Genomic DNA, 18,288 nt, shown 5'->3' on the forward strand with positions numbered 1-18,288 from the left:
GGATTTACATATGCATGTGTGCCATTATAAAATAAGTATTATGTCTATCTGTATTTGCTTTAAATTTCCAGATCAAGTGAATAATCTCACCTACCCATAAGAAATGGCAGATGAAAGTAACTTAAGCAAACTTTGAAACCCAATTCTAATTTTTTTCACACTGTGTTGTTAAATGCCCAATTAATTTAAATGGATAGATTGTAAATAAAAGAGTGCACATGATTATCATCTAATTGGCACTGGCCAGCATTATAATGTGCTCATTAGTGAGTTGTATGGTATCCTAAAGCTCATAATGAGTAATCAGGATACACATGATTGGCATGTAGCTGTCTGGATGCAACTACTCAATGCAATAAATCAATGCTAGGACAAAATGTGCAGTAGATAAAGGAAGAAGAATACATAGCCAGCTGGTGAATTGGCAGTTTCCTCCTGTTTATAATTCAGGTACAGCTCCTACTCTCAGATACAAAGAGATAAATGTGAACACAACAGAATAGCTGGAGATAGAAAGGGAAAAGTTCACCCTGGGTGGCCCAGAACAAGTGCCTATGATTATTAAGAATGATTATAGAAAAGAGAAAATAATGCTATCTTATTAGTTGAGAGTATATATTTCTGATATATCAAGTATGGGATCAAAGTAAGAGATAATGTTTTCATAATATTCCTTGGAAGGTGAAAATTCAATAAATCATTTAAATATACTTTAATTAACATTCAAAAAGCATTTTATAATTTAGAAAGCATTTTGCCTTCATAATCTTTGTACGTTATTGTGAAACCATCTAGCAGCCTGCAAGGGAGGAATGCAGCTGTAAGTTGCATTCATTGTTATATATATATGAGAAGTCATTATGGCAGGCATCATAGGTTATCTAATTGGACACCTAATCCTATACCCTTTTCCATTGCTTGCCTCTATTGCAGAGGCCAGAAAGTAGTTACTTTCCTAGACTCTGCCTTGCAACTGGGAGAGGCCATGTGACACTGTTCTGGTCAATGGATTCTAGGCACAACAATGCAGGTTATCCCTTCCGGAATAAAGCGTGGGTCAAAGAAAGCCTGTTTTCCTTCCCCATTTCTTTTTTTCCTGGATGTACAGCAGCCATGCTGTGGTCATTTGGACATGACCATGAATGGTAGAGCAGGAAGACAGACTGAGCCTGATTCCTGGACATCATTGAGAAACTGCTCCAGCCTGGATTGCCTACCTCCAGCCATCCTATTACACAAGAAAAAGACATCTCTCATTTGTTTAAGCCCTGAAGTCATTTTTTATAGTTGTTGTTAATTATGGATTAACACAATGTTAATAAATAAAGTCAGATTTTTATTAATAAAAAATACTGAAACATAAGTATAAATAAAATAATGTAATGTTTAAGTATTGATGTGTGTTTAAATGACCTTAAAATAGGACCTTTACATTTAGAGATATTCAAAAATTATTGATCGAAAGAAGGAATTAATCATAGTTCTTTTTTTAAAATACCACTGCTATGAAAAGGAGATAGCACTGGATATAAGTCCTTGCAGCTCATTCTAGCGGTTTTTTGAGAACATTCCATATACCCTGATTTATCATGCTTTAAGTAAAAAAATTTACTTTTAGGGACTTGGTATTATGTGATTATGCTTTCTCATTCTCTCCTATGATAAAATTAGTGTTGGACTGGGAATGATCTGGATTCCATTGGCAGTAAATAGCCAGAGTTGAAAAGAAAATGATTCAAGAAGAGGATAAATTTGAAACAAGGTCAATTGGAAGAGATGGGGAATAATGTTACTAGATAACTTGTAGCCAAATATAGTCTCAATTCAATCCTTCCAAGCCCACAGGCCAGAGATAGCCCAGCCCTGGCCTCCACCCACAGCTACAACAGGTGGATCTGGAACACTGGGGATCTCTCTTAGGGCAAGGCCTATATTGTACCCATCTTTGCATATCTAGCATCCAAAAGAACTTAATAAGTGTTTGTCAAGGGAGTGGGTAGGGGGATTAGAGAGAAAAGAAAACCAAGGACAGCGGGGCCTTGTTTGAGCCTGAAAAGATTTTAGAAGCTATTTGAAATTGGATCTCTAATTTTCATTTAGCATGGCCATCCTCAAAAATCTTAGCATCATATAATTTGGTATGAGAGTTGCGTTGTATTAAAGAAGCACATTACAACAGCCACATAGAATTAATAAGTAAATTTCATCTTTATGTTTTTGAGAAATCCATAATTAGCCCACAACAAACTCACTAAAATGTTCTTTCAAACTTCTAGTCACTTGCCTCACACTGTGCAGTTGATTAGGCACCTCCAACTCTCCTCCCACAAAGCAAACTTCTTCCATTCTTCTCACTCAGGCTGTTATTATATTTAGCCCCTTAGTATCTCTTCCAGCGAGAAGACTTTCCTCTTTAGAACTTTGACAAAGAGGAAGTGGAGCAGGTAATTTAATTATAGGATCCCTTTTGTAAGAGAAGTGAGTAGAAAGTCTATGAATATTACCATGTTTAAAAGATCATAGTGCTCATTTGGATTAATAAGAGAGCTTGGTAGAATCAGACTCATGAAGTCGGAAGTTACAAATAGAATCATATTGGCTCTTATCAGAGTAGTTAAAATTCTTTATGTCATTCATTTTATTTTGATCCACCTTATTGAATTGAGTTGACAAAGGGGAAAGAAGTAAGATTGCTTAGTGTGACATACTATAACTTTAAAAGCTGCCATATTATCTAATTCTCCTGGGGTCCTCTTTCCTAAACTTTAGTTTTACTTTCAGAAAGTTTAGAATCATTTATGATTTTTTCTTTAAACAATTCTTATGAATAATTGGAACAGCACATTTTCTAACTTATTTTGGGAGGAAAATATCAGTCATTTGGTGCATCTCAAATTTGTATGGAAGCAGATGCCCATCAACCAGAAATATTACCATCTGAGAAAAAAAAAATAGAAGACTTAGCCTCTAGATTCTTCTGTCTAGAAATTCTTTTTCATATAGTTACTCTACATGTGCTTTTAGGAAATCATTTCAATGAAAAGACACTTTGAATTTAGTGGTGCATTCATGCATGTAATTTAGACAATTATACACTGACTTAAAAATGTAGATCCTGGAATATTTTGATACTATATCCTGAAACAGAAAAATACATAGGATCAAAATTAGATATACTTTACCAACATTTATTCATGAACTAAATGTAAGTTTTCTATCCTAAGAAAGTATCAGAACATTCTCATCAGGTTGGTTTAGGACCCCACCTCGTATTTTCAACTAATGATTGGATTTATTAATATCATTTATGCATTTAGAATCTCTTTGTAATCAAGTCACATAAGGAGGTTAGTGGAGATTAAAAAGTTGCAAATTTGGTTGTTGTTTTCAAACACATTTTGAGACGGATTTACATATGCATGTGTGCCATTATAAAATAAGTATTATGTCTATCTGTATTTGCTTTAAATTTCCAGATCAAGTGAATAATCTCACCTACCCATAAGAAATGGCAGATGAAAGTAACTTAAGCAAACTTTGAAACCCAATTCTAATTTTTTTCACACTGTGTTGTTAAATGCCCAATTAATTTAAATGGATAGATTGTAAATAAAAGAGTGCACATGATTATCATCTAATTGGCACTGGCCAGCATTATAATGTGCTCATTAGTGAGTTGTATGGTATCCTAAAGCTCATAATGAGTAATCAGGATACACATGATTGGCATGTAGCTGTCTGGATGCAACTACTCAATGCAATAAATCAATGCTAGGACAAAATGTGCAGTAGATAAAGGAAGAAGAATACATAGCCAGCTGGTGAATTGGCAGTTTCCTCCTGTTTATAATTCAGGTACAGCTCCTACTCTCAGATACAAAGAGATAAATGTGAACACAACAGAATAGCTGGAGATAGAAAGGGAAAAGTTCACCCTGGGTGGCCCAGAACAAGTGCCTATGATTATTAAGAATGATTATAGAAAAGAGAAAATAATGCTATCTTATTAGTTGAGAGTATATATTTCTGATATATCAAGTATGGGATCAAAGTAAGAGATAATGTTTTCATAATATTCCTTGGAAGGTGAAAATTCAATAAATCATTTAAATATACTTTAATTAACATTCAAAAAGCATTTTATAATTTAGAAAGCATTTTGCCTTCATAATCTTTGTACGTTATTGTGAAACCATCTAGCAGCCTGCAAGGGAGGAATGCAGCTGTAAGTTGCATTCATTGTTATATATATATGAGAAGTCATTATGGCAGGCATCATAGGTTATCTAATTGGACACCTAATCCTATACCCTTTTCCATTGCTTGCCTCTATTGCAGAGGCCAGAAAGTAGTTACTTTCCTAGACTCTGCCTTGCAACTGGGAGAGGCCATGTGACACTGTTCTGGTCAATGGATTCTAGGCACAACAATGCAGGTTATCCCTTCCGGAATAAAGCGTGGGTCAAAGAAAGCCTGTTTTCCTTCCCCATTTCTTTTTTTCCTGGATGTACAGCAGCCATGCTGTGGTCATTTGGACATGACCATGAATGGTAGAGCAGGAAGACAGACTGAGCCTGATTCCTGGACATCATTGAGAAACTGCTCCAGCCTGGATTGCCTACCTCCAGCCATCCTATTACACAAGAAAAAGACATCTCTCATTTGTTTAAGCCCTGAAGTCATTTTTTATAGTTGTTGTTGTTAATTATGGATTAACACAATGTTAATAAATAAAGTCAGATTTTTATTAATAAAAAATACTGAAACATAAGTATAAATAAAATAATGTAATGTTTAAGTATTGATGTGTGTTTAAATGACCTTAAAATAGGACCTTTACATTTAGAGATATTCAAAAATTATTGATCGAAAGAAGGAATTAATCATAGTTTTTTTTTTTAAATACCACTGCTATGAAAAGGAGATAGCACTGGATATAAGTCCTTGCAGCTCATTCTAGCGGTTTTTTGAGAACATTCCATATACCCTGATTTATCATGCTTTAAGTAAAAAATTTTACTTTTAGGGACTTGGTATTATGTGATTATGCTTTCTCATTCTCTCCTATGATAAAATTAGTGTTGGACTGGGAATGATCTGGATTCCATTGGCAGTAAATAGCCAGAGTTGAAAAGAAAGTGATTCAAGAAGAGGATGAATTTGAAACAAGGTCAATTGGAAGAGATGGGGAATAATGTTACTAGATAACTTGTAGCCAAATATAGTCTCAATTCAATCCTTCCAAGCCCACAGGCCAGAGATAGCCCAGCCCTGGCCTCCACCCACAGCTACAACAGGTGGATCTGGAACACTGGGGATCTCTCTTAGGGCAAGGCCTATATTGTACCCATCTTTGCATATCTAGCATCCAAAAGAACTTAATAAGTGTTTGTCAAGGGAGTGGGTAGGGGGATTAGAGAGAAAAGAAAACCAAGGACAGCGGGGCCTTGTTTGAGCCTGAAAAGATTTTAGAAGCTATTTGAAATTGGATCTCTAATTTTCATTTAGCATGGCCATCCTCAAAAATCTTAGCATCATATAATTTGGTATGAGAGTTGCGTTGTATTAAAGAAGCACATTACAACAGCCACATAGAATTAATAAGTAAATTTCATCTTTACGTTTTTGAGAAATCCATAATTAGCCCACAACAAACTCACTAAAATGTTCTTTCAAACTTCTAGTCACTTGCCTCACACTGTGCAGTTGATTAGGCACCTCCAACTCTCCTCCCACAAAGCAAACTTCTTCCATTCTTCTCACTCAGGCTGTTATTATATTTAGCCCCTTAGTATCTCTTCCAGCGAGAAGACTTTCCTCTTTAGAACTTTGACAAAGAGGAAGTGGAGCAGGTAATTTAATTATAGGATCCCTTTTGTAAGAGAAGTGAGTAGAAAGTCTATGAATATTACCATGTTTATAATTTTGCCCCATAACATTAATTATATTATTTCACATCTCAATGCAAGTAAAATAGCTACAAAATTTAGATTCTAATTGAATTAAAATGTTTTAAAGTCCAAAACGTATTATGTAAATTAAAATTGTTTATTAAAAAAGCAAATTACAAAACAATACTCTTTAGAATTTATAGCCCTGTTCATTGCATGTAAATAAAATTTAATACGCTCTGACTTTTCCGATGTCATTTAATGAGATCCTTAGAGTTGCAGAATGTCAGAGCTGGATGAACTTTCCATTCTAAGCCCATTTTAAGCCTGATTTGAGATATTAGTCAACCTAGCCCCCAACATTAAATGGCCTCCCAGCATCACAGTAGTTAGATACAGAGACAGACTAGAATGTGAGTCTGATGACCCCAGTCCAGGGTCTTGCCACCAAACTCTATAAAGTCCTTGAATTTTCTAGCACTTGGCTCTTGTGTTCTAACATCCCTTAGGATCCACACAGGGACATGTGGCACCACCTCCTGAGGCCAGCATGAGCAGGGTATCAACATTCAAATGCTAGCAAAATAAGATGCACGATAAAATCTCACGAACTCAAGAGGCATTTACTTTTCCTTTGTTAAGTCAATGCAACCTTCATATAGAAATATGGCAAGGCCTCTACCATTTCTTTCATTCGAAAAAAAAAATTGTTAAAAGGTAGTTTGGAATGATTATATAGAAAAAGGGATTTCAAGGCTCAGATGCTTTTAATGTAGAATTACTTAGCTTGAGGGCAAGGGTGATGTCTATGAAAGGCAGTGATGGGTGAATGCAATGTCCACCTTCAGAAAACTCCTTTCAGTAACAGCAAAATATATGAGCAAGGATGACAATCTGTCCAACACTGTTCATAAGACACAGGCCAAGTCCAGGAAAAAGTCAGTTCTTTGGACAGAAGTGAGAGTGTGATTGGGCCAATCGATGTGCAAGGGTAGACGAGAGCTAGAGGAGGAAAGAAGCTCTTCCTCTTAATTAGTTCTGGGTTTCTTTTCCAGACACACATATGGCCTGCTCCTCCTGCAGAGCATGCAGATAGTCCCAGGGAACTGGTTTCTGCTCTCACTCGGGCCAGCGCCGGAAATGGGCTGATGTCCTGCCGGAGAGAATGCTCCCCTTGGCAGCCCCTGGTCTGCCACAAAGCCACTCGGCAGGACCCTGCACTCATTCCCTTTCCCTGTGCTGGCAGCTCCTTCAGAACACAGTGTTCCTCGGGGAAATATCATGGTTTGAACTGAAGACAGATTCTTTTTGTCTTGGCAAAATGTTAGAGGAAAAGAAAAGATTCCAAGAAATTTCAAAATCCAAAACAGAAAATAATTAACCAGCTTTATGCTAACCTTACTAACCTCAATCTTCGCATTTTCTCCATCCTTGAGAATAACCCTTCTCTGCTGACGAAGGAAATGATGTGATTTCTTCTAAGTCATTACTGTGATCTCCGTCAAAGAGCAGCCGTGGCAGTCATTAGTACTCCACATCAAACCGGCCTCAAATTTGACAAAACTACATTTGTCCTTTGCAGAGCTAAAATGAAGGACTTCTAACTCAGAATTTTCCCACGAGTTTCTGTCATTTGGCAGAAGTTTCTAGAGTTGTTGCTTCTTACAGAACCTTCCTGCTGTTAACAATTTTTTTTTTTTAAGAAAAACTAAAGTCTTAAAAAAAAAAAATGAACAAGTAGCTCCACATTATTGTCAGTATGGAATCCCATTGGAAAGCATTAAAGGTAAGGAGACAGGGAAGAATTAGAAACACCACCTTAATTTCTCGGCAACACTGAGGTCCAGGTAGTCATCCTAAGGGCTGTTTGCAACTCCCAGAGTGACCAGGACAGTCAGTCAATAAGGGCAAAATCCTCAGGTGCAACTGGACAGCAGTAACTCTTTTTCGAACAGTTTCTGAATAGCCATGAAATTACTGGTGTCTAGCATACAGGTATGGTAGACTCAGACAAGCAGAACAACTTGGTCAGAGAGTCATTCAGCTATAGGGAATGTGGTCATGAAAATTGGGTAAAACTCTATCCAGTTTCGTGGCCCTTAGAAGGTTTCTAAGACACAGTGCAGGGAGGGGGAACCCAGACTCCCTGATCTGAGGCAACAGAGCCAAGAGTCTGGGGATACTGAAAGGGGTTAGAGCTCATAGAACAGGGGAAGTGAGAAGGTAGCTGCACAGAGAAAGAATCCCAGATCTGTTGAGGGCTTCCCTCAAAAATGCAGCAGAGTCTCCTGGTAAATTTTTATAGTCACTTTAATCCTTCAAGTCTCAGAAATGTTTAATATCAGTTAGCACACAAGTTAAAATTTTCTTTTAAGTGTATAAAGATCACAATGGGATTTACCCATCACCATGAATGTTTTATGACTCATTAACAGTAACTATTATTTTTTTCATCTGGAAAATTACATTTGTGGGTTAATCAAAAGATCCCTGGGCTGGGGTAAGCATACTTTGTTCATGTTTTGCCAACAAATCAATTTCTTCATATAAAATAAAGTAGTTAATACCGATTCATGTTGTCTCACAGGAATGTGGTACGGGTGACAATATTAAAATAATGCTTTATTTTTCTTTCCCCCGGGAAAGCCACTGTGAGACTTGTTTTGTGCTATTCAATTCAGTAGCCACTAGACACACATAACTATTTAAATTTAAATTAAGTAAAAATAAATAAATATTTAAAATGCAATTCCTCAGTTGCATTTGCTGCATTTAAAGAGCTTAGTAGCCTCATATAGCTACTGACTACCATTTTAGACAGCACAGATATAGAGTAGTTCCATCATTGTAAAAAGTCTAATTAAAAAGTGCAGGAATACATAGTTTTATATACTTAAGAAATGAATCACATTTTGAAACCAAGTTTTTTGACTTTCTCTTATACCAGTTTTCTTTGTATGTGTATCTACCAATTCGATCTTGAATTTATTCACCAATTTTTGAATAAATAGAAAGCATTTAGAGATATAACTTTGAGCTTCAAGGGCATCTTATAATAATTTTTAAATTTCCCTTCTGTTATTATGAAATCGATCCAGCAAAGGCATCAGTTTAACCTTCTAAGGCAGATGTCCAATCAATAGGTTGTTAAAGGAAGTGGATTCAGCATTCTTCTTGAGAGCTAGTTTCAGCAATAAAAAATTCTTTCACATTTATTTTCAAATATATGTTTGATTGGACAGTTTCTCAAGTCAACTGTCTAGAGTGTCATCCTGAAAACTCATGATATTAACATTTCTCTCCTGAATATGTAGATATGTAGACATTTTGAATATATGGATATAGTTAGTAACAGCAAGTCAATTGAGCTCGATTCCACTTACTTTTGGTAAACAAATTAGAAGCAGAGGAATCTTTTCCATTATTATTAAAGGCAAACATTTTCTCCACGGCTGTGAGAAGCTGTTCCTCTTGCTGCCTAAGCAGTTTCAACTGCAAAAGCCATTTGCCACTATATGGATCCCGCCAGGAGACTTCAACTAGAGTAAAAAGGGAAATCTCATCACATGGGGACTCCAGGGCTTTACTGCAGATAGGAGTAGAGTTAATACAATTAATGAAGATTAATTATAGAAAATGAGCCCACACCTCATCCTGTTCCCCTTTTCAGGGTCATGGATCATCCAACAGACAGCACTCACTGTGGCGTGGCTGAAGAGAGCTTCTTTCTGGGAACTGAGAAGGGATCTACAGTGGAGTCAAGCACTGTAGCAGAATTTCTTGGCCCTCTTTCCTCAGGCCTTGGTAAGAGCAGGCTGATACTGTATTGGGATGGAAAATTCTTCAAGGTTAACATTACTGATCTCAAATGAAAATTTGACAAAGAGCTCTTAGCCAGGAATGAGCTCTCTGACAAGTGCAGAAGAATACATGATGAGGCAAATGCATCGCAAACTGTGAAAAGGTTGAAATGATCTAATGACAACTGGAAGGCTTGAGCAAAGGAACGAAAGTCATGTTAAGGATCATTCTTCCCTCTTTCACCCCAAATGTCACATGAGACAAATTTCATTCTTAAGATAATCTCTCTTCATACCTCAACTTTTTGCTTAGGAATCACTAAAATTAAGTTCAGTTACCGTTTAGAAAACAAGCTATTAAGTGTGTTTTGTAAAAGCTACAGCGTATACCGTGTAAATACACTTAGAAATCAACCAATAGTTACTTTAATTTTTGAAGTTTTATAATCCTCAACTAGTATCTTGTCAAATAGTACTTGCTTCAACTGTTATGTTTTCATAAATATTTATGGTTTATTTAATATGTCATCATCTAAAATAAATCATGTACTGGAATTCTTGAAAAGACTTACATGAAACATTGTGGTAGATCACAAGTCACTAAGAGATGCAGCAAAATTTGACTCAAAATGTACTTGATCAACTTAAAGTCCAGAATTACTAGGTCCAATAAGGAAAAAAAACCCTTACAGAGAAATTCTTAACATAATATTTATATTCTATCAATATTAGTTTTCTAAAGTAAAGCTGTAGATTTCATTCATAGTTCAGTATCAAAAAGATTAAAGTAGCTAACAGATATAAGCATTTAATAGTTTTCCTAGGTTGGAGCATGACCTTGAGGAAGGCACTTGATTTCCCTAGTTTTGAAAAATTGGCTCCCTAAAAATAAAGTATAAGAATGTCACATTGAAGAGATAAGCCTTTTGGGGTAAATAATGTTCTAAGCAGAGTATCTTCAGTAGTATTTATTGAAATATTTAAAAGCATTACTGTAAAACAGAGAACGAGAATTAAACAGAGGTTCAAGTCTGGGCAGTAGCCTGGCCTGTTTCCTTTCCCTGGATCTGTATCTATATCTAGAGCCATCATGGCCCCTCTCAAGCTGCACAGTGTAAGTCAAACAGAATGTGGTATTTTAATGTTATTTTTGGAAAATTAGCTGAATTACATAGCAATTATCATAGAATCTATACAAAATCTTACTGATTTTTACTCCTTGAAAATGAAGAAATAAAACATAGTGTAATGGAAATGCTTTATAGAAGACTTGGGTTCTAAATCCTGTCTGATGGTGGTATGACAAAGGTGAGTCCTTTTACCTGAATGAGGCTCCATTTCCTTATATGAAGACTGAAAGGATTGAATTCGACTGCCACTAAAATGTCCACAAGAGCCAGAAACAGCTAAAGAGGAAAGGCATCTGATACTGGGTCTCCTTGCTGGGGTGCTGAAGACTGTGATAAATTGATAGTGTCAGCTTCCTACCGGGGATGGTCAGCAGCAGTCGATTGTTTCCAGGTGGGAATACAGGCCCTTTGTTGCCATACCACCAGATTTTTCAAGAAAACACAGGAATTCAGATTTTTATGTCAAATATCATGGTTTTTAAATGTCGACAACTAGCTTTGGGAAAAAAAGATAAGACCACTGTGAAGACCAAACTAAACATCTGTACAGGTGGGATAAGGCCTGTGGCTACTGTTTTGTGCCCTCTGACTGGAAGCTCCCAGTCTCTCCCCTGCTCTTTGTTTCTACTGGAGGATGGATGGAGCAGGAGGGTCAACCTGGGACCACAGAGTGCTAATTCTGCACAACTCTAATTAACCTTTTTTGCACTTGGTTTCATTAGCATATGAATACAGTAGGGAATCAAAGCAACCACAGTCAGTGGAATGGATGCACTTTTACAGAAAGACAGCACATAAAATAAATGCTCTGCGTGAGTGGGGATCTTGATGAAATGGTAGAGCTGCAGTGTAGTCAACGAGGCCAGGATGCAGAGCAGCCGGAAGCTCAGCTTGTAGCCATTTTCCCCTCGGCAGCTCCTGAGGAACATCTCTGAGTTGATTGCAAAGCCCAAGCCAAAGAGGACCCCAAGGTTTCTCACCAGCCCAGCAAAAGGCGTGGTGTCAATGTGGATCCAGTCGGGGTTGGCGCACCACTTCTTGGCTATGGGCACAGACCACAGCAGGTCAATGTCAAGCAGTCTGAGAAGCAGGTAAAAGCCAAGTGCAAACAGGAAGAGGAAGAGGTTGGTCTTCAGGTATGTGCTCAGGCTGGCTGTTTGGATGCCTGGAGTGTGTTCAAAGGCCTCTGCCACAAGCATGCCTGGAATTAAAAAGAGACACCAAAGGTGACTATGTTCCCTTGAGCGCCCCTGGGAATCATTCCATTCTGTATTAAAGAATTTAGCCATAGTTTTCAATGATGAAGGGCTTTAGACACTTAGCTTCTATCCATTTTCCAAAGTCTTATTTTTAAGGCAGTAAGTAAACAAACACACATGCCCTATGATCCTTTCACCATTCATATTAGGATGGGATGTGGGAGGGCAGGGAGGGAGTCTGTCAGGAATCCTAAAGTGAAGTGAATGACAATCCCCTTTATAGGCAGAGTACTGATCTAGGTGATTGCAATTAATATTTCAATTGCATAGCCAATTAACTTAGAGAGCCTTTGAAAAGATTGTGGGGCCGAATGAAAGAAACTTAATCATTGTGAATGCTACTTCAAAAATACAAAGCAGTTGCTGAATGAAGTTCATGGTCATGTAATAATCACTTCAGGTATTTCCAAGAAAGTGGTATGCAGGTTGGAAGGCCATTATTAAGTCCCCAAACCAAGACAAGTAGGCTGTCTGAGTGGTGCTTTGGGAGTTGGACTTAGATGTATTCACACTTCAGAGAAGCTCATCTCAGTAAGAGATTAACATTTACATCATTAAGTGAGACTGTGCCATTGTGTACATGGAGGATTTGAGAGGTGTGTTGAACCACTTAAGCTCCCAGGGTAGCATTAAATGTCAGTGGCTTGACAGAATTAACCGAGAATGGGAAACTGATTACCAGGGAGAATCTGACAACATAAAACAAATGACACTAAAGCTTTCAAATGATGCAACCAAAGGTAAATGATTATATTTACCACCAATTACTCCAAGAATAACTTGATGAGGAAAATGTGTTGCTATGAATACTCTGGAGATGCAAACACTGATTTGAATCAACCAAAAAAGACTCCAAAGAAATGACCAGGTCAATCTACAATGGAAGAATAGATAAAGCATAAAAAGCAAATAAATCGCATCACTTGTGAAATTAGAGGGGTGACACAAGATCACCATCCTTAGAGGAATAGTCTAACTGTGATATAACATCATGATTCTAGAGTCTTTTTTTTTTTTTTCAAAATGTTATTTCCATGTGCTCCATTGGATTGGAAAAGCTCTAACAGAGGTTTCTACATTTATCAATGCATTAAATTTACGTACTGAGATTTTAGTAAATGCTATGAAAGTAAGCCAGTTTGACAACCTAATAATTATCTTAATGGAGTAGAGGAAATTCATGTTTGGGGGAATTACTAATATCCAGAATGATCAAGAATGAATTTTATATTTTTTTACTCCCTATCATATGTGCTTCTTCTTTTCCTTTCTCTCTCAACCTTTCGTTGCTTGAAGAAACTCACTGGAGAGGCAGCTGCCACTTACTCTATGAAAAGCAAACGAGCATTCTATCAAGGGCAAGTTTATACTGGGTTTAGTTTTAGACTCTCAAAAGAGTCCTGATTCCTTGATTTTTAAGATATATAAAATAATGAACAAAGGACTTGACCTATAGGTTATACATGGATGAGAAACAGTAATGTACAAGTACAAAAACATGTAAAAATATTAAAATCCAAGCAAAGCTTGTTATTTTAATTAAAAAAAATTAGCAATATTGAATTCTAAGAATATTTAGGGGTTCTGAATGGTTTATTCCTGATAATTAGAATAAACTTTGGTTATTGAAAAACTAAGGAATAGAGAAAAATGAGACTTCCAAAGAAGAAGTAAGCTGGGGTTATCCATAAGGAAGAAGAATAAACAAGGATTTGGTAATATTAAGGTAAGGAGTAGGTACTAATCATTTTGATGGATAAAGGGACATTGCAGTTATAAAAATCATGAAAGAGTTATGAGTTTTTTTTGGAAGAAACAACTATTTTTCCAGGTTTGGAAATTGGAGGAAGAGATCAATTACAGAGAAAAGGTGAGGCTTATCTAGACTCCTACTTTGAAAAACTGTCTGTGGATAGAAAATGCTAATTTCTTTAAATTACAACTTTTTACTGTTGTTGTTTTGGATAATGAATACATTAAGACATACATGGCACAATCTGTCTCATTAGAATAGACTTTAAATATGCCCAAATTACTTTGGTTGTTTGTTTCTTTTATTATCCAATACTACTCTAAATTAAAGTGGACTATACGATGGATTTTTATTTTAAAAGAACTTTATATATTGGCTTCTGTTATAGTATTTTTAAAGCAATTACTGAAAAATCTTAGCTCAAGTAGCCTAATAATTTATGATTAAAGTGGTGCTCAGGATTCTTTTAATGATAATTAAAGTATTTTGGGGAAGAAGAGCCCAATTCCTACAACCATTTTGAGTAATCTTAAAGTTCTAGGCCTTTCTGAACATTACAAATCTGCTAACATTAAATCTACTAATATTCAAATTTAAGTTTGCTTCTAGAATTCTTTTAATAAAAAGGTTGTAACATCTTTAAAGCTAGAATAAATGTTGTTGATATAAAAAACACTGGCTAGTCAAAGAAAGAAGCAAATTAACATGCATTCAAGGGGAATGAAGATTCTCAAAGTTTCTAGTTAATCTGAAAGCAAGGGAGTATATATGCAAAATTATTTCCTTATATAATTTTAGGTGAATTATTTTATAAGCTACCAAAGTGATGATTGCATTATGGAAACCCAAAGGCACTTTTAGCAAATCATTGATCAATTAAACATTTCCAACCCTATAATGTGGCAATAGCTGTGAGCTTATTAGGACATTACTTTAAAGCAAAATGTTATTTTCTGTTCATCTTGCTATTTTGCTTATGATAGAATAGAATAAGCACATTTCAACACTAAAAATATGCTAAAATAAATTTAAAAAAAATTTTCCATATTCAAAACTGTTATATTCTAGTGCTACAGAAGCTGGCACAAAGCAGACCTGTGCAGAGTGATAGATGACTTATCCATCCGACTGACAGTGTGGCTCAGGGCAGCCGTTATCATGACATACCAGACACACGATGAGCCCATTGCATGGCCAGATGGACTTCCTGCAAAAACAGTGTCGATCCATTTGAAAGGTGGTAAACATAGTATCAATATCAGAAATGGATGGTAGAATAGCATATTAGCCTTGAAAATTACAAATAACTCAGAAAAAAACCCACAGGGCACAGGCTATATGTAATGTTTAGATATAGGTAGAAATAAAGAAAAAATAGTCAAATCGAGCTTCAAAACACTAAAAATTTTTTTTCCCGATTTTTCAAGTTCATCAATTTACAGAAATTAAAATGTTCAAGGCTAATTAAGAACTCAGGATGTTGCATCAAAATCTCCCATATCTCTACTCATTCTTCATATCCAATTGTTTTTAATTAACAACAACAACAAAAAATTAAAGTGCTTGTATTAGATCTTGAATCAGTTTTGTTTTGTTTTTTTTTTCCTCTTGGGCTGAAAAGTAAAACATCTAAAGAATATCATTGCTATGTCTGATTTACCAATTGACTACTGTGCACAAGCAGCTACCTCTATGCCTATCTTGTGACTGGCTGCTCCAATGGGAGCCCTTGTCATGAAATGCCAGAGGAAAAGCTCTAAAGGGGAGCATCAATCCTGGCAGAAGCCTACAGACCAGTAGTCTTTCTATAACCAGAATGTCTTTCCCATGCAGCTTGATTTTTTTTTAAATCACTTTACTTTGATATTCTCCATAAGTCTTTACCAAGTGAAGATTCACTCAGGTTCAACATCAGTCTCTTTTTGAAAAACACTAAGTTAAACAAAGACAAATCTATTTTTTTTAGATCTATTTCTTTCAAATCTATTTCTTATGCAGGAATTTTCAGAGCCTTTTATATGCGTAAGAGAGTTGTAAATCTCCAAGGAATGAATATAGGATGCAATATGTCTTTCTTTTCTTTTCTTTTCTTTTCTTTTTTTTTTCCCCTGCAAATGTCTCAGAGAATACATGCTGGGAAGTGATGGGATAAAAAAAGGTGGAATTTTAATGACCTCAAAAGTTATCCATCCATTCACCCACCTGCCCATCCACCCATCCATCCATACCACACTGATTTCACAAAGATAAAGTATACACAGTCTCTGACCTGATGGAACGCACAGTCTACTGGGGGAGCCAAATTATAAAGAATTAATTATAGTACAGTGTGATAAGTAATATAACAGATGGATGTACACTTTTATGAGAGCAAAAAAGAAAGATTCAGAGAACTCATTAGGAACTTACATATTCACTATAATCAGGGTTAGTCTCAAAGGATGGCAAATGGCAAAGATTTATGTAACAAACTATGGTGAGGTATAACACATTCTTGTCAATTAAAAATAACATCATGTAATTTCCTTCATATATATTTCAAAAAACCTTTTTATAGTTTGAAACTCAACTTCTGTAGTAAAGATTTTATACTCATATAGAACTTTATTTATAATGAAAAAAGAAGTGGCCCAAGAAGTCTATTTACATATTTACACAAAAGAAAAAATATTTTAAAGAAATCAAGTAATACTGGGAAGTACTTACTTTTCTTATAGAAAATTTGCCTATTCTTTCCTCATTCATGAGATTTTCAGAAAACCTATAACAACTTTGAAAGCCGCTCAGCAGCAGATAAATCAGTATTTCTAGCATTTTAATATAGTTCTTAGGCAATTTGTTCTAGCAGTTTTTTCTTTTTTTTTTTTTAGTATCAAACCATTACATTTTTCCAAAAAAAGGCCAAATATAAAATTATTTGATAGTATTCTCCTAATTTACCCTTTTACAAATAACACAGTGAAATTTGATTGCTCATAAAACTTTTCTTTCTTATTAACAATTTTTATGAACTTTTAGAGTCCTCATTCATAACATTTTCTTTAATACCCTATATGGTATCATACAGTTATTAGATGATAATCATACATAATGACTCTCCATTGGAATATCTTTTATAACTTGAGGCTGCCATAATTGCTTACCTGGACCTGTTTCGCATGTAGTGGGAAACTGTTCAAGGCATGGACTTGAGTGATTTGGGTAAATCTGAGTTTCTTGGACCCACCAGTAAGGCCGATGACCAAATAATATCCTGTATTTAAAGAAATATAAATATGCACATATATTTAAATATACAACTATGACTTAGTTGGAGACCAGCTATTTTCTCCTATAAAATGATTCAAGCAGAGAGTTGATGGGGAAAGCTCATGATTAAGAAACTTTGAAAGAACATGGGTTCTGGTCTGTCTCTCATCACAAAGGGTGACACGGTCATTTGGAGTTTGGACTGCCTAGCTTTTAGTAAATACAGGGACTTTTTTCCTTATAGGGGAAGTCCTAAGGGTGCTTGGGGTGCTTAGACTAGAAATATCAAAGTGGTCCCTGGAATCATCAATCTGTTCATTATGGTGCTGCTCATTTAACTAACTTGGCTAATCACAGCATACGTGTTAACAGGGTTTTGGAATTTACTTAATTAGTATACATTTGTATATAAATGTACGTTTATAAGTATACATTTCTATGGCTTTTGTAAGTTCTACTTATGAAATGGTGTTTCAAGTTAACTGGTATGTTTGAAATATTCTTCAAGTAAAACTACATGCATCTAGAATGTGACCATTAAGCCAAAGCTACAAATTTAATAATAAGCTTTAGGAAAAATGAAGCAAAACAAAAGTCTTACCATTTAAAAATAAGATTGAACCAATCCCCAATGACTGCTACCCATATCATCTTAGTTCCAACTGTCTGATTAAGTTGAAACCAAAGCGGAAAATAAATAGAAAAGATATTCCGGGGGTCGCCAACATTGGACATAAAGTTTAGAAAATTGTAGTAAGCTCGGTAGTCCTTCTGCAAATGCTGAATAATGAGCACTCCATTCCTATGAAGGAAATCCATCTTGAAAGAAAGGTAATTCTAAACATAGAGCAATTGGAGCTGAAGTGCTCCGAGTCCCACCATTTTTATATGGTACTCTTGTGGCGTGTCCAGTCATTACCACAACATGTGACGCTGACCATCTGTGGAGAGGGCACGTTGGCCCTTGTCTGCTGAAAAGCTCATCTATTTATGATTTTAATTGGAGCCAAAGAGGTGAAGTACATGCTGATCTGTGACTAGTCAAGGGGAAATTTGGGTAGAGATACCACGAATTTCTTATGCAACCTCCCTTTTATGTGAACAGTTGGATCATGTTTGCTGGAAATTTTTTGCACAGTTCATTTCCTTCAAAGGCAGAGACATTAGCAATTTCTGTGCTTGGCTAGAAAACTATGCAGATAATTA

General features: G+C 35.9%; 1 protein-coding gene across 2 annotated transcripts; it reads right to left on the reverse strand.

Moving 5' to 3' along the window:
• Positions 1-11,456: 11,456 nt before the first annotated feature.
• Positions 11,457-17,991, reverse strand: G6PC2 (glucose-6-phosphatase catalytic subunit 2). Of its 2 annotated transcripts, XM_011358122.1 has the most exons (5): positions 17,684-17,991; positions 16,977-17,086; positions 14,929-15,040; positions 12,839-12,954; positions 11,457-12,022 (listed from the first exon to the last, which is right to left on the reverse strand). In XM_011358122.1, the coding sequence occupies exons 1-5, from the start codon at positions 17,899-17,901 to the stop codon at positions 11,511-11,513; spliced, it is 1,068 nt and encodes a 355-aa protein (XP_011356424.1). In that variant the 5' UTR covers positions 17,902-17,991; the 3' UTR covers positions 11,457-11,510. The 2 variants fall into 2 exon arrangements, with proteins under 2 accessions (XP_011356424.1, XP_011356433.1); XM_011358131.1 differs by lacking the exon at positions 12,839-12,954 and having other exon boundaries at positions 11,998-12,022; positions 17,684-17,901.
• Positions 17,992-18,288: the final 297 nt, after the last annotated feature.

The sequence above is a fragment of the Pteropus vampyrus genome, unplaced genomic scaffold, assembly GCF_000151845.1.
Source record: "Pteropus vampyrus isolate Shadow unplaced genomic scaffold, Pvam_2.0 Scaffold2, whole genome shotgun sequence".
NCBI classification, from domain to species: Eukaryota; Metazoa; Chordata; class Mammalia; order Chiroptera; family Pteropodidae; genus Pteropus; species Pteropus vampyrus.

Coding starts and splice junctions, on each gene's coding strand:
- G6PC2 (XM_011358122.1), bottom strand. CDS start 17,901: ATGGATTTCCTTCATAGGAATGGAGTGCTCATTATTCAGCATTTGCAG. Junction 15,041..16,976: donor TACATGCGAAACAGGTCCAG/GTAAGCAATTAT, acceptor CTGTTTTTGCAG/GAAGTCCATCTGGCCATGCA. Junction 12,023..12,838: donor TATTCTTGGAGTAATTGGTG/GTAAATATAATC, acceptor TTTTAATTCCAG/GCATGCTTGTGGCAGAGGCC.